The 13632-nt window shown below is 45.2% G+C and overlaps 1 protein-coding gene across 3 annotated transcripts in view; it reads right to left on the bottom strand.

The window, feature by feature from the left end:
- The window catches only part of Srcap (Snf2 related CREBBP activator protein), a 34538-nt gene that overhangs the window by 3363 nt on the left and 17543 nt on the right, over positions 1–13632 (bottom strand). For 2 of the 3 annotated variants that reach the window (XM_046454442.2, XM_046454443.2), the window contains exons 19-32: positions 13259–13428; positions 12609–12874; positions 12107–12394; positions 11378–11542; positions 10925–11110; positions 10442–10708; positions 8660–10143; positions 5946–6211; positions 5623–5825; positions 3472–3641; positions 3126–3322; positions 2919–3033; positions 2593–2712; positions 51–245 (exon numbers count right to left, since the gene is read on the bottom strand). In XM_046454442.2, coding sequence (XP_046310398.1) covers positions 51–245; positions 2593–2712; positions 2919–3033; positions 3126–3322; positions 3472–3641; positions 5623–5825; positions 5946–6211; positions 8660–10143; positions 10442–10708; positions 10925–11110; positions 11378–11542; positions 12107–12394; positions 12609–12874; positions 13259–13428 — 4092 coding nt within the window. The remainder of the gene's footprint in view (positions 1–50; positions 246–2592; positions 2713–2918; positions 3034–3125; positions 3323–3471; positions 3642–5622; positions 5826–5945; positions 6212–8659; positions 10144–10441; positions 10709–10924; positions 11111–11377; positions 11543–12106; positions 12395–12608; positions 12875–13258; positions 13429–13632) is intronic. The other variant, XM_046454444.2, reaches the window with a different exon arrangement.

The following is a 13632-nucleotide window of genomic DNA, read 5'->3' as shown; positions in this document are numbered from 1 at the left end:
AAAGTTACGAAGGATGAAGGCAAGAACTAATGGGTCTGTTCAACACTGACCTGTTCTACAAGGGCAGCAATCTCCTGCTCAGCCCTGGACATCTCCTCATCCTCAGCCCCAGGCCGACCAGCCTCCTCTCCCTCACCAGCAAGAAAACCATCATTCTCATTAAATTCTGCAAGTTCAGCCACTTGTTCAGCCTTGGCCTGGGTGGCAGCACGGATATCCTCTTCATCCTCAGCCCGACACAATGCCTTTAAAGAGTGTACAGAGGAAAAATAAAAATAAAAAACATTAAGACTTAAAGAAGCTTACACCCTAGGAATTAACTGTGGCAAAAATCTGAGGCCAGGTTTACATAAAACAAGGTTCACAAAAGAATTCAACCATCTAGGACCACAAGAGTTACCAAAGCAACTCAATGGTTCATTTAAGATGGAATAGATTTTACTAGCTCTTCCACTAGGGAAAACTATTTTGGGGAGACTCTTAACTCTACTTTGTTTCCTTAGGTGTCAGCTTCAAAGTTGCCTAATCAAAGACAAACAAGTAGTCACAGAAAGATCTAAACAGCATTTTTCCCCCCCCTTTGATACTAGGGATTGAACCCAGGGTCACTTAACCATTGAGCCACACATCTCCAGCCTTTTTCTATATTTCATTCAGAGACAGAATCTTACTGGATTGCTTAGGGCCTCACTAAATTGCTGAAGCTGGCTTTGAACTCGTGATCTTCCTGCCTCAGCCTTGTGAGCCACTGGGATTACTGGTGTGCACCACTGTGCCTGGCTTGAACAGCACTTTATGTGTGTGTATGTGGAGGGGTACTGGGATTGAACAGCCAGCCTTTTTTTCTTTTTTTGGTACCAGGTATTGAACTCGGGCACTTGACCACTGAGCCACATCCCCAGCCCTATTTTTTTATTTAGAGACAGGGTCTCACTGAGTTGCTTAATGCCTCCCCATTACAAAGGATGGCTTTGAATTCATGATCCTCCTGCTTTAGACTCTGGAGCTGTTGGGATTACAGGCATGCACCACTGGGCCTGGCCCTTTTTTAAAATTTTAAGACAGAGTCTCACTAAATTGCCCAGGCTCAACCCTCTGCTTCAGTCCCCATAGCCATTAAGATTACAGGCATATGCCACCATGCCTGGCCAAACTCATAATTTTTTTTTTTTGCACTGGGATGCCTCAGGACAATATACTAAGCATATCTTTCCTTGCAATGAATATCTAAGGAAACCACTCCAAAAACCTCTGAGAGAATGAGCCCAGAGCTTAGCCAGCAATGAAGGGAAGACACTTGGTAGGGAAAAAAACACCTCCATAATGTTTTATATCTGTAATTCTTTAAATACTTATCTACATCTGGAGAGCTTTGAAAAACTAAAATGCTCAGATGCAACATCGTTAAGTTTTCAATTTAGTAAATTTTGAGTTAGGGCCCAGGAATAATTTTTTAATTTTGGCAGTGCTGGGGATTGAACCCACAGCTAGGCCAAGTACTCTACCAATGAGCTACATCCCTAGCCCTCAAAAGCCTTCCCAGCCACATGCAATGGTGCACACTTATTAATTCCAGACACTCAGGAAGCTAAGACAGGAGGATCAGAAGCTTGATACCAGCCTGGCAACTTAGTGTGAACCTGTTTCAAAATTTAAAAAAAGGGTTGGGGATGGGGCTCAGTGGTAGAGCATTTGCCTGGCATGTGTGAGCCACTGGGTTCGATTCTCAGTACCACATAAAAATAAATTTTAAAAAATTAAAGATCCATTGATAACTAAAAATATATTTTTTTTAAAAAAGGGGGTAGGGTGGGGGATGTAATCCAATGGTATAGTGCTCTATACTATTTTTTTTTCCTTTTTTGGGTACCAGGGATTGAACTCAGGGGCACTTAACCACCAGCCACATCCCCAGTCCTATTTTGCATTTTACTTAGAGACAGGGTTTCACTGAGTTGTTTAGTACCTCGCTTTTGCTGAGGCTGCCTTTGAACTCATGATCCTCAGACCTCAGCCTCCAGAGCCACAGGGATTATAGGTGTGCGTTGCCACACCCAGCCAGATAAGAATGTTATTTAAAAAACAAAAAAAACCTTTCTAAGAGACTCTGTTATGCTTCAATGCTTAGAAAACAGAGTTTTGCATCATATACAAGGTCATGCACTACATCACTCAATCCTAAAAGTTACTATTTCCTTCCCATTCACACTAGGTAGAAAGTAAGGCTCAAAAGAGTAATTTGTGATTTGGCTTAATAAATGCAATTAAGAAGCACTACCATTGAAGCAGGAAGATAGCTTGAGCCCAAAGTTTAAGAACAGCTTGGGAAACACAGCAAGACTCCTATTTCAAAAATAAAAAAAGTGACAGCATTGCTGGAACACAAACCTAGGACTCAGAACTACAAATCCTGTTTTTCTTTTTTTTCCCTTATCAGATAATGTGAACTTAATTAACTTAAAACTATCAAAGGCTGACTATAGTCTGGAAAGCAACAGAAACAATTCTTTCCCCCAAAGTCAACATACTTATAAAAGACAAGTTATACTTCAAGCCATAGCTCTATTTTAGGATTGCCCACTCTTTTTTCACCTGCTCCAGAATATGGGTTTGCTTGCTGGCCACAGTCTCCTCTTCCTCCTCGGGGGCAGAGGATACAGATGAGCCAGATGGCTCCTCTAGAGGCATATCAAACAGCTCTCGGATGGTCTGCTATTGGACAGAAGGAAAAGTGTCAGCCAAGAGAATGCTAGTCCTAGGTCTACAACTGAGAGGCTGATAGCTCCCCAAAATATCAGAGGTGCCACTAGGTGAAAAGTAGTCTGTGAAGACCAAAGCAGCAACTCTTTAATAAGCAGGAGGAGTTCCTACTGGCAGAGCAATTTCTTCTGCTTATGCCGAAAGATCTTACTCTGTACCTGTTTAAAATAGGCTGTTGTGAAGTTGCCTCCCTCAATGGCCATGTCTCCCAACATTCTCTTCTGATTTGCCTTTTTTAGGATGTTTTCTTCCACTGTCCGTTCACTGATAAGTCTAGGAGATGGAGGCCAGGTATAAACAGCCAAATATATCAAAGTAACCCTCTCTCAGAAAAAAAAGTAAAGTAAGAGAAGACTAGGTAATACCTATAGATGTGGACATCTCGAGTCTGGCCAATCCGATGACAACGATCCTGGGCCTGAGCATCCATGGTGGGATTCCAGTCGCTGTCATAAAAAACAACAGTGTCTGCTCCTGTCAGGTTCACGCCCACACCCCCACTTCGAGTCGAAAGGATGAAGCAGAATATGCGTTTGTCTGCATTGAACCGTTCCATCAAGGCCTAGAGGGAAAGGAGAAAAAGATGGTATTGGGAAACTTATCTCCCCCAAAATCTCTAAGGTTTAGGAGGGCCCCTTCTAGAAGCCCAAGGCTTAGGAAAAAGAGACAGATGCTGAAGAGCCTCTAAAAGACTACAGATGCCTGGGTTACCTGTCTCTGTTCAACTCTAGTAGACCCATCCAGACGCAAGTAGAGGTGACCATGGTAGGTGAGAAACTGCTCTAAAACATCCAGCATTCGGGTCATCTGGGTGAAGATGAGTACCCGGTGGCCCTCTGCCTTGAGCTGCCGCAACAGTGCTGCCAAGGTTTGCAACTTTCCTGAAGAAATATGAAGGGTTACAAGGAACTAGCTACAAGCTAGAATGGCAGAATACTCAAGGCTGTGGTTAAGAGGTAATCAAGGGTAGCCAGGTATGGTGGCATATGTCACCAGCTCAGGAGGAGGCACTAAGCCACCAACTACTCAGCCATATTCCCAGGCCTTTTTTTATATTTAGAGGCAGGGTCTTGCTGAGTTGCTCAAGGCCTTGCTAAGTTGCTAAAGCTGGCTTTGAACTCCCCATTCCTCCTGCCTCAGCCTCCCGAGCTGCTGGGATTACAAGCATGTGTCATTGCACCTGGCCAGTTTTACCACTTTTAACAAAGGGCTTCAATTCATCTCTCTGGTTTCAAATGTTTAAAATGTGTTTAGGAAAATATTTATTGAGCTGGGCACAGTGGCACATGCCTGTAATATCAGCAGCTCAAGGCTAAGGCAAGAGGATCACAAGGTCAAAGCCAGCCTCAATAACTTAGCAAGGCCCTAGGAAACTTAGTGAGACCCTGACTCAAAAAAAAGAAAAAAAAAAATTTAATACCTATTTTTTAATGTGGTGCTGAGGATTGAACCCAGGGCCTCACATGTGCTAGATGAGCACTCTACCACTGAGCTACAACCCAAGCCCAATAACATTTTTTTTCAAAAGTTAAAAAAAAAAAAAAAAAAAAGACTGGGGATGTGGCTCAGTGGTTAAGCACCCAAGTTCAATCCCTGGTACTCCACCCCCCCAAAAAAAAACATTTATTGCATATATACGAATAAAAATTCTCGTTTTCTTACATTCTAAGATAAAGGAAATCTCCAAATATGTTCTTATAAAAATATCTCCAGATTTATGGCAGAAACTAATCACTATGGTTCAACAGCCATTTTTTGGAATAGAACCCGATAAACACTGTGGACACCTGGCAGAGATTCTTTGATCCCAGGGGTTGCAAGCCCCAATCCAACCACAGAAAATAAATCATGATTGGTCTAAATAAACCATGGTTGTTCTTTGCTGTTCACCTTTGTCAGTGATTGCCCTGTTTACGTGGCTCAGTATGAACCACGTGTTATGAAGTAAAGTCACCTGACAGGGCCTTACCCCTACTCCAAAAAAAAAAAAAAAAAAAAAAAACGACTCACTAGAAGTAAGTGTTTTTACTTCAAACCCTTAATTTCTGTTTAGAGGACTGCTAAGCTACCTGGAGCAATAAAAGTCATCTCAATAACTTGAAGAAACAAGCAGAATAAAAAGATAAAAACCAAGGATGGTAGGCAAGGTAGAAAGATTAAAAGGTCCTAGGATCAGTGAAGATAGTAAGCTGCTGAACCAAAAACACACCAACATTTCTCATTAAACAGTAAATGCTCCTGTGGTTTAATTCACTCTTAGTTGATTTTTACTTGCAGTCAAATGCATTCTATCCAATACAAAGGTCCTTTCCTATTCTCAAATCAAAATGAACTGTTATTTTTTATTTTGGTACTAGGAATTAAACCCAGGAGCACTGAGCTATATCCCCAATTCTTATTTTTGAGACAGGGTCTCACTAAGTTGCTAAGGCTGGCCTCAAACTTGTGATTCTCCTGCTTCAGTTTTCCCAAGTTGCTGGATTATAGGTGTATGCCAACCATACCTGGCAAATTATTTACCACCAAATACCTTTTCCCCATAAATTTAAAAACTATGCTATGTAGACTCACTCAATATTGGGTCCCAAATAATATGATAAATGTTCACAAAACAATCACTGTGAGCATAAATGAAATAGCAGCACATACTTTCAAGGAAGTTAAATTCATGAATGCCATAAATCCATCAAAGAGCCTACAATTCTCCATTTTGCTTATAAGCATAATCTAAAAAAACTGCCTATAATGTGGCAGGTTTTTCTGTATAATGTACAGAAATTCTGAGGGACATGTGTGGTAGTCCTCTGATGTAACAGTACTGCTATAAGAGGTCAACGGTCCTGCACTAGCCAATGAACTCACCGCAATCATACTGGATGAGTCTCAAGTCAGGGAACTGGGTGCGCATGTTACATACAATACGGTGCAAAGGACGAGCCCGGGGCCAGAGCTCACAGGCCAATTGCTCCTGGAAGGCTGCCTGCCGAGGAGCCAGCCAAGGAGGTGGGTGGCAGGCATGCAGGGAAGGGGGAGGTGCCTCCACAGGAGGCATGACAAAGATGAACCTGTGAAAAGGAAGAAGGCAAGCAGTGTAAAAAATGGGACTCTGAAAAATCCCAGAAGTTAGCACCTTCACCAGCCCTAACCTGTATATCCACTCCCCATTAGCACTTAGCCCTGCCAACCTCTCAATGATTTCTGACAGCTGGTCTAGTCGCTGCTGGGGAAACAGTACAGCCCGGTGGGCAGCCTCGGTATAAGTCCAAAAGGTGGGGTGGCTGGGGCCAGGAGAACGAGGGCCGATGGGGCTGGCAACAGGTTGGGGCAGGGTACAGAAATCCAGGACTTCAGTCCCATACACAGGTGCCAGGGCCCCATGAGCCTCACTAAGTTGGAAAATCCGTTCCAGGCGTTCAGACCTCTGCCGCTTCCGCTTTTCCTCCAGAGACTCCTAGGGATGGGAACAAAACCGAGAAAGTAATCAGTATCCTCAAGAGTTCATTAAAAAAAAAAAATTACGGAAAACCTGATAGTTCTTCCCAAGTGGAAACAGAAACCATGAGATCCAAAAAGTTATACTATACTTTTTGAAGTTATCCAAGCTGTTAATGACAAGTATTCCTTTCTTAATGTTACATAAAATAAATCTCTCTCTACAAAAGATAACTCATCTTCCCTTGTATGCTACCAAAGCAGAATGCCTAAATATTCAAAATTAAGATCTGAATATCCAACAGATTGTAACACGGATGATTTGTGAGAACTTTCCTATGTAACACTGAACTCAATTCATCTTCTTATGGGTCCAAAACATTAGAAGGCTTCCTTGGGCTGGGGGTGTGGCTCAGTAGTGAAACACCTGCTTAGCATGTTCAATCCCAGCACTGAAAAAATAATAATAATAAAAAAAGCCTTGGGCTGGGGATATAGCCCAGGCCTCACATGCACATGGCCCTGGGTTCAATCCCCAGCACCATAAAAAAAAAAAAAAGAAGCCTTCTTCAAATCACTGACCCAGAAACAAACAGGTTAATCAAATCCACAGCAGATTTTTGCCAAGAACCAGAATGAAATGGGGTAGGATAGAAACTGCTAACCATATATTCAGGAGAGGAAAAAAGGCATCCCAACAGTCACAAGACCTGTATGACTTTGATTCAATTTTTTTTCATCTCTGTGGCTTCCAGTTTCACAGTCTATAAAACCACTTACCATGCTTGTAGTTTTACATTTGCATAATTAATGTCTTCATTGAAACTATCAAGATCCACATAAAATGAACAGTATCTGTTCTTGAAAAAGCAGTGCAGTGCCCCAAATATTTCTTTCTGACTGTTATCTTAAGCTTTATTCCTTAGCTTGAGGTACTAAGTGAGGAATGAAAAATGTCCTAATAGAGGGAAAAACAGTAGCAAAAGAAAATATTTGCAAACCAGACATTTGAAAGGGGACTTGCAACCAGAATATTAAAAGAATTTTTACAACTCAATATTAAGTCAAATTCTCTATTTAAAAATGCCGAAAGATCTGAATAGGTATTTCTTCAAAGATACACAAATGGCCAAAAACCACATGAAAAGATGCTCAGCATTAGCCAACAGGGAAATGTAAATCAAAAACACAATGAGATTCCACTTCAAACCCACTAGGATGGCTGTAATTTAAAAAAAAAAAAAAAAAAAAAAAAGTAAATGTTGGTGAAAATGTGGAGAAATTGAAACTCTCAGACAGCGGGTAAGAATATCAAACAGTGTAGCCACTTTAGCAATTCCTCAAAACAGTTAAACAGTTACCATATAACTAGCAATTCTTTTCCTTAATCTATATCTAAGAAAAACTAAAAACCTATGTTCATACAAAAACTTGTATATGAAATAGTCATAGAAGCATTATTTAAAACAGCAAAACAAATAATCTGAAGTCTCCATCAATTGATGAATGAATGCATAAAATGTAGTATATCCATACAAAGGGATATTATTCAACAATAAAAAGAAACAAAATACTAACATATGCAACAACACAGGTGACTCTCAAAAACATCATGCTAAGAGAAAGAAGTCATTTCAAAAGTGTATATATATGAGTCCAAAGGCAAACATAAAAAGAAATAATAAATCAATGGTCGTCTTGGGATTAGAGCAAGGGAGGGGTTGGGTGGCTAAGGGGTGCAAAATCTCTTTCTGAAGAACCATGGACCAGTGATAGAGTGCTTGTTTTGTTTTTGTGGTACTGGAGACTGAACCCAAGGCCTCATGCATGCTAGTCAAGTGTGCTACCACTGAGCTACATCCCCAGCCCTGGCAGAGGGTTTGCCTAACATGCATGAGGTAATCTTGGGTTTAACTCCCAGTACAGGAGGGAGTTTGGGGGGAAGTTACATTCAAAGAGCCAAGTGTGATAAATGTGCACCTGTAGTCCCAGTTACTAGGGAAACTGAGGAAGAGGGATCTCTTGAGACCAGGAGTTCAAGGCTAGCCTGTGCAATGCAGTGAGACCCTCCCACAAAAAAATAAAAATAAATAAAACACATTCAAAGGGTAGGGATATAGCTCAGTGGTACAGCACATGCTTAGCATGCATGAAGCCTTGGATTCAATCCCCAGCACCAAAAAGACAAAGAAAAAAAAATGAGCAAGCAAAAACCAAACCTCTACCCCTTGGTCCTTACTCACCACTGAGAATGGTAGGACATGAATTAACATTCCCACTTTACAGATAAGGGTACAAACCCAAGAAAGAGTAGGGACTTGCCCAAATGTCACTCAAGCACTTGCTACATTAACACTAGGCTTTCTAATTTACCAGGTTAAAAGTGACATTATTCTGTTCTATCCAATTTACCAACACATCAAAGAAAATCAATTTTCTATGTGTTTATCTGGGAAAATAAACTTACCAGATAGAAAGGGGAACGAGGTGGTGGGGGGGGCTGACGTCGAGGTCGGGGGCCACTGAACGAGGTAGCAGTGGAGGGAGGACTGGGGGGACCAGAGCGCAATGTCAGTGTGTCAGGCTCATCCTTGGGAACAGGCAGCCGGTTTACCATGGTGACAGGCAAGGAAGCGGCACCAGATGCCGAAACCACAAGGGAAGATGCCTGGGAAGCTGGAGCCTGTGTTGAGGCTGGGGCCAGCGCCAGGGTCTGAGCTGCAGCCGGACCCAGGGTGGGCACAGGAACTGGGGCAGGGCTCAAAGTCAGTGTCTGCACTGAAGCTGGGGCCAGGAGTGGAGCAGATGATGTTGCTGGAGCCAAAGTCAGCGTGTGGGCTGGGGCCAGGCCCATCGGAGAAGCTGGAGCCAGAGACAACGTCTGAGTTGAACCCAGTGGTGTTCCTGGTGCCAAAGGCAGTGTCTGGGCTGGAGTAGGTACCAGGGATGATGCTGGAGTCAATGATAATGTCTGGGCTGGAAAGGGCCCTTGAAGGTTCCCTGTTCCTAAAGAGTGTGTCTGAGATGGAGACGAGCCACCCAGAGTGGATGCTAAAGCTGGGGCTAGAGCCAGTGTCTGTGTAGAAGCCAGGCTTGAGAGAGGTGATGGAACGGGGGCTGGTACCATAGTTTGAGTTGATGATGAAGCCAACACAGAAGGTGGAGCTGGCACCAGTGAGGATGAGACTAATGGGGTTCCTGGCGTTGGTGTTGGAGCCATAACTGGAACTGGAGTCTGCGATGGAGCCAGGACCGGAGCAGTACCTGGTGATGGAGCCAGGACTGGAAGAGGAGCCAGAGAAGGAGCTGGAGGACCCAGGATTGCTGTCTGTGGAGCCACCATAGGAGCCAGAGTGGTGGCTAAAGCCTGAGATGCAGAAGGTGCTGGAGCCAGAAGGGAAGCCTGAGCAGGAGCTGGATTTGGCGCAGCCGAAAAGGGATTGGCCAGAGCTGAAGCTGGCACCAGGACAGGGGAACATGCTGGGGCCACGGATGAGTTTAACCCTGGAACATGTGAAGAGGTGGGAGCCAACAACAAAGGGTGACCAGGTGTCTGAGGTGGGGACAGGGCTGGAGTTGTAGCCAAACCTAGAGTCAAGGCTGATGCTGTTGGGGAAGCCCCAGCTGGTGCCAAAGAGGGAGGTCCAGGAGACACTGAAACAACGGGTGCCAGTGCTGGAGTCACATTGGTCAGGAGAGCTGGGCCTGAAGCCGAAACAGGCAAGGGGGCTGAAATGGGGATGGTTAGTGGAGTTGAGGCTGAGGTGGGAAGTGTGGTAGGAACAGAGATGGGGAGTGAAGATGACAGTGGAACTGAAACTGTAGAGGGCACAGGACTAGCTAGGGGAGAGGAATTGGGAATTGGCATTGGAGAAGAGGCTGGCCCAGGAAGTGAGGATGGCACATGGAGAGAAGAAGAGATGGTCATGGGAGCAGCTCCGGGTGCTGAAGCTGTGGAGACAGAGGACAAGTTAGCTCTAAAATTACTTTCCTGATTTCTTACCCCAAAACTTAACCTATTTCCCAGAAGGCCACCACTCCCACAACATAACACCAAAAGTTAAAAGAACAGGACAACTTTATTTCCTCTCCTTCAAAAGGCAATAAATTTATCTTGGAATTAAGTTAGGGCTTGGGCAGCCCACTCTGGAGCCCAGTGCAAATTAAGATAGCATGCTGATAACAAGGAGCTCTGTTGTGACCAAGAAACCTTCAATCTCTATTCCTAGCATCAGTAATCTGGACTCACCACTGACATCAGGCGAAGGACTGTGGACCAGCTTGAGAAGGGGCCTCACCAGAGTGGGCGCAGGTATGGGGGCCCGGGCAGTACCCAGGGTTGGTGTGGATAGCCGACCAGGGCTTAATGTAGGGCGTGGAGTCAATGCAGCTTGAAGCCCAGAACTCGAAGGCCTGGGTGCTGGTGCCAGTGGTGGAACAGGAGTCAGTCCATCCCTAGGGGCTTGTCTCACTACGATCTTCACCACGCCTGTGTTATTCACCATGGATGGTGGCACTGCAAGAGGAAGCTACATTGAGAGGAAGGTAGAAAAAAAACAAGAGACCCAAAGGATGGAAGAAGTCCCCAATAGGGGCAGGAGAGGGTGGCAGACAGATACTGAAGATGCTGGCAAGGGAAAACAACAAGGGAAGGCTGGACAGACAATAGCCCAGGACACGTCTGGAAGGACCAAGGCCAGCAAGGGCTAAGTAAGAAGGCCAGGAGCCTCACCCTGGTTAGCAGCAAGCGGAAGGCTGAGGCCAGTGGGGGCAGGGGTGGTGCTGGGGGTCGAAGAAGGCAGCACAGAGACAGGGGTGGGGCCAGGGGTCGGGGCCACGGCCTGGATGAGGGCCACATGGGCAGGCTGGCTGATGAGGTGGTGCTGCCCCCCTGCTGACACCAAGTGCACCACATTCCCTGGGTTAAGGGAAAAGAGAAAGAGAGAGAAGCAGCTATCAGGAGGGCCGAGGCAAGAGCAAGAAAGGGAAAAAACAGGGAATTATGTCTTTAGAAGGACCTTTTTCCTATTTTTAATCAAAAGACCCCTTTTCCAACCATTCCCCTTGGCCCCACCAACTAAAAGCTAGAAAAAGAAACATAAAGGCTGACATCTAAAAAGAGCCACAAAAACAAGGGACAGAGAAGAGAAGGAAAAGGGCAGGACAGGGGGTGGGTTTTACCTACTTTGCAGCGGGCGGGGCTGCCCCACAGCAAGCTGGCGCACCTGGGCACCAGTCAAAGTGAGCTTGTTGCCCTGGATTTGGAAGGTGAGAGGTTTGCTTCCCCCAGCACTTGCCACTGGACGTTGTGCCAGTGAAGCCAACTGCCCAATGCTGACAACTTCACCTGCTACAAATAGAGAAGGTCATATTGTTCACAGGGTTCACATTGTTCAACATCATTTCTCAGAACCCCCTGAAGCACATACACAAATAAGTCTCTAATTTCTCCACAATTTACCATGTCCAAACAACCGAAGCCCCCACTTACAGCCTTTTGGTTTTTGAGGTACTGATTCTTCCAATCCGACTTATTTGGTTAACAATTTTCTTTATATTCTCTAATGGCACACTATCAAGACTGAATTGATCATGTCCTTTTACCCTCAGTTTTTGTTGCTTTTGTATTTTGTTTTGCAGTACTGTGGATAAAAGGGCCTTGTGCCTTAGGCACACTAATCAAGACTATCAATGAACTATATTGCTAGCCCCACAAAACTTTATTGGTAGGCTTATCACTATTTACCTACCCATGGTCACCTCCCCGACCAGACTGTAAACTCCTTAAGGAGTCTTACTCATGATTTACCAGTGTCTGACAAAACACCTAACATATCTTTTATTCTCTCATTCCCTCAAATATAAATCTTCCTCCCATCTCAAGTCCCTCACCACCAGAGTCCTAGGAACTTACAGGGCAGACGGGCCTGCATATCAGGAGACAGGATCAGGCGCTGTGGTGCAGGATTTGGAGCTGGCACTGATGTGGTGGTAGCAGTCACCGTAGTGGTAGAGGTGGTTGTTGCAGCAGCAGGAGAGAAGGTATAGCCTGGCGGCACTGTAAGGGGCTTCAACAGGCTGGAGGAGCCTGGGGGTGGGACGGGGCTCAGACGAACTGGGGCAGGTGGGGCCGGCTTCAGGGACAGGGTTGGCGTGGGAGGCCGTGAGGTCCCACTCAGGACTCCCAAGGGGGATGGCAAAACTGTAGATACAAACCAAATACCTGTCAGAAACATCCTGGCTAAAGCCTTAGCCTGGTCCCAGAAGCCTCCATACTTCCCCTTTTAGCCTATGAAATACCACACCCACTTCTTCCCAACCAGGTCCTCAAACTCATTGCATTACTTCTTCCCTCGTCAGAACAATCTTCCTGAAGTACCATTCCACTCATAACCCTTGGCTCCCTTTCAACTCACCCTGGGGGAGAGGACCAGTGTTTGGCTGCAGGGGAGGCAAAAGAACAGGTCCAGGGGGTCGGGATGCAGGAACAAGCGGGGGTCCAGCAGGCGAGGCTGACATCATCAGTGGTGCTGGCAGTACTGGGGGGGTTGGGCCAGGGGGAGGCTGGGCTGAGAACTCAGGGCCTGGAGGGGGTCGGACTGGTACAGGGCCAAGGGGCGTCCGTGGGCTGTTCACCACCACCACCGTGCGGCCTTCTTGCTTGGGCACTGGCTGCAGCATCCTATGAGGAAAAATCAAGGGGGTGGGTAGAAGGGGGAAAAAGAAATAGCAAAAGAAAGGAAGAAAGATGAGGCAGAAAGATTATAAGAGCAAAGAGGGGAAAGAAAAAGAGACCCAAAGAAGAACAAGGGAAAGAGATCCAAAATGATCAGAAAGCAGCAAGCAAAGACAGAGGGCAAACAAAAATATCAGTGACAAACATAGGAACCACTCCCAGAACCCTCTTCTAGTTACTTTCTTCCCCAATCCCTCCATAATACTTTATTCTTTTCCCATATAAACATTCTAGCCTAGTCTCCAACACTTCTTTTCTATCCCAAACCCCTCCAGCCAGCTGTAGTCACTTTTTCTAAGAACCCATCCCCTTATTCCTTAGTCCTGGTACCTGTTGACCTTCATCTTGACTGGCTTGGGCCGGGGAGGAGGGTCAGGAGCAGTGGCCACCTCTAGCAGTATTCGGCGAGAGAGGCGGTGCCGGGGCAGAAATGTATCAGCTTCATATCGAGAAACACGACCCTCCAGGCCAATAAGGTCAAACCGACCCATATCTATCCGCTGCCACAAAAAGGAACACAAAACATGGTGTCAAAGGGACCAATTTGGCCATGATTTCTTGGAAAAGACATCAAAAGCACATGCAACAAAAGAATAAACTGATAGGCTATATCAAAATGTAAAACTTTTGTGCGTTGGTAGATGGCATCAACAGAATGAAATAGCAACCCATGGACTGGAATGATATCTGCAAATCATAGACCC

The sequence above is a fragment of the Marmota monax genome, unplaced genomic scaffold (assembly GCF_021218885.2).
Source record: "Marmota monax isolate L192 unplaced genomic scaffold, Marmota_monax_Labrador192_F-V1.1 WCK01_AAM20220418_F8-fsc00086, whole genome shotgun sequence".
Lineage (NCBI taxonomy): Eukaryota > Metazoa > Chordata > Mammalia > Rodentia > Sciuridae > Marmota > Marmota monax.
This window is presented reverse-complemented; position numbering and strand designations above follow the sequence as displayed.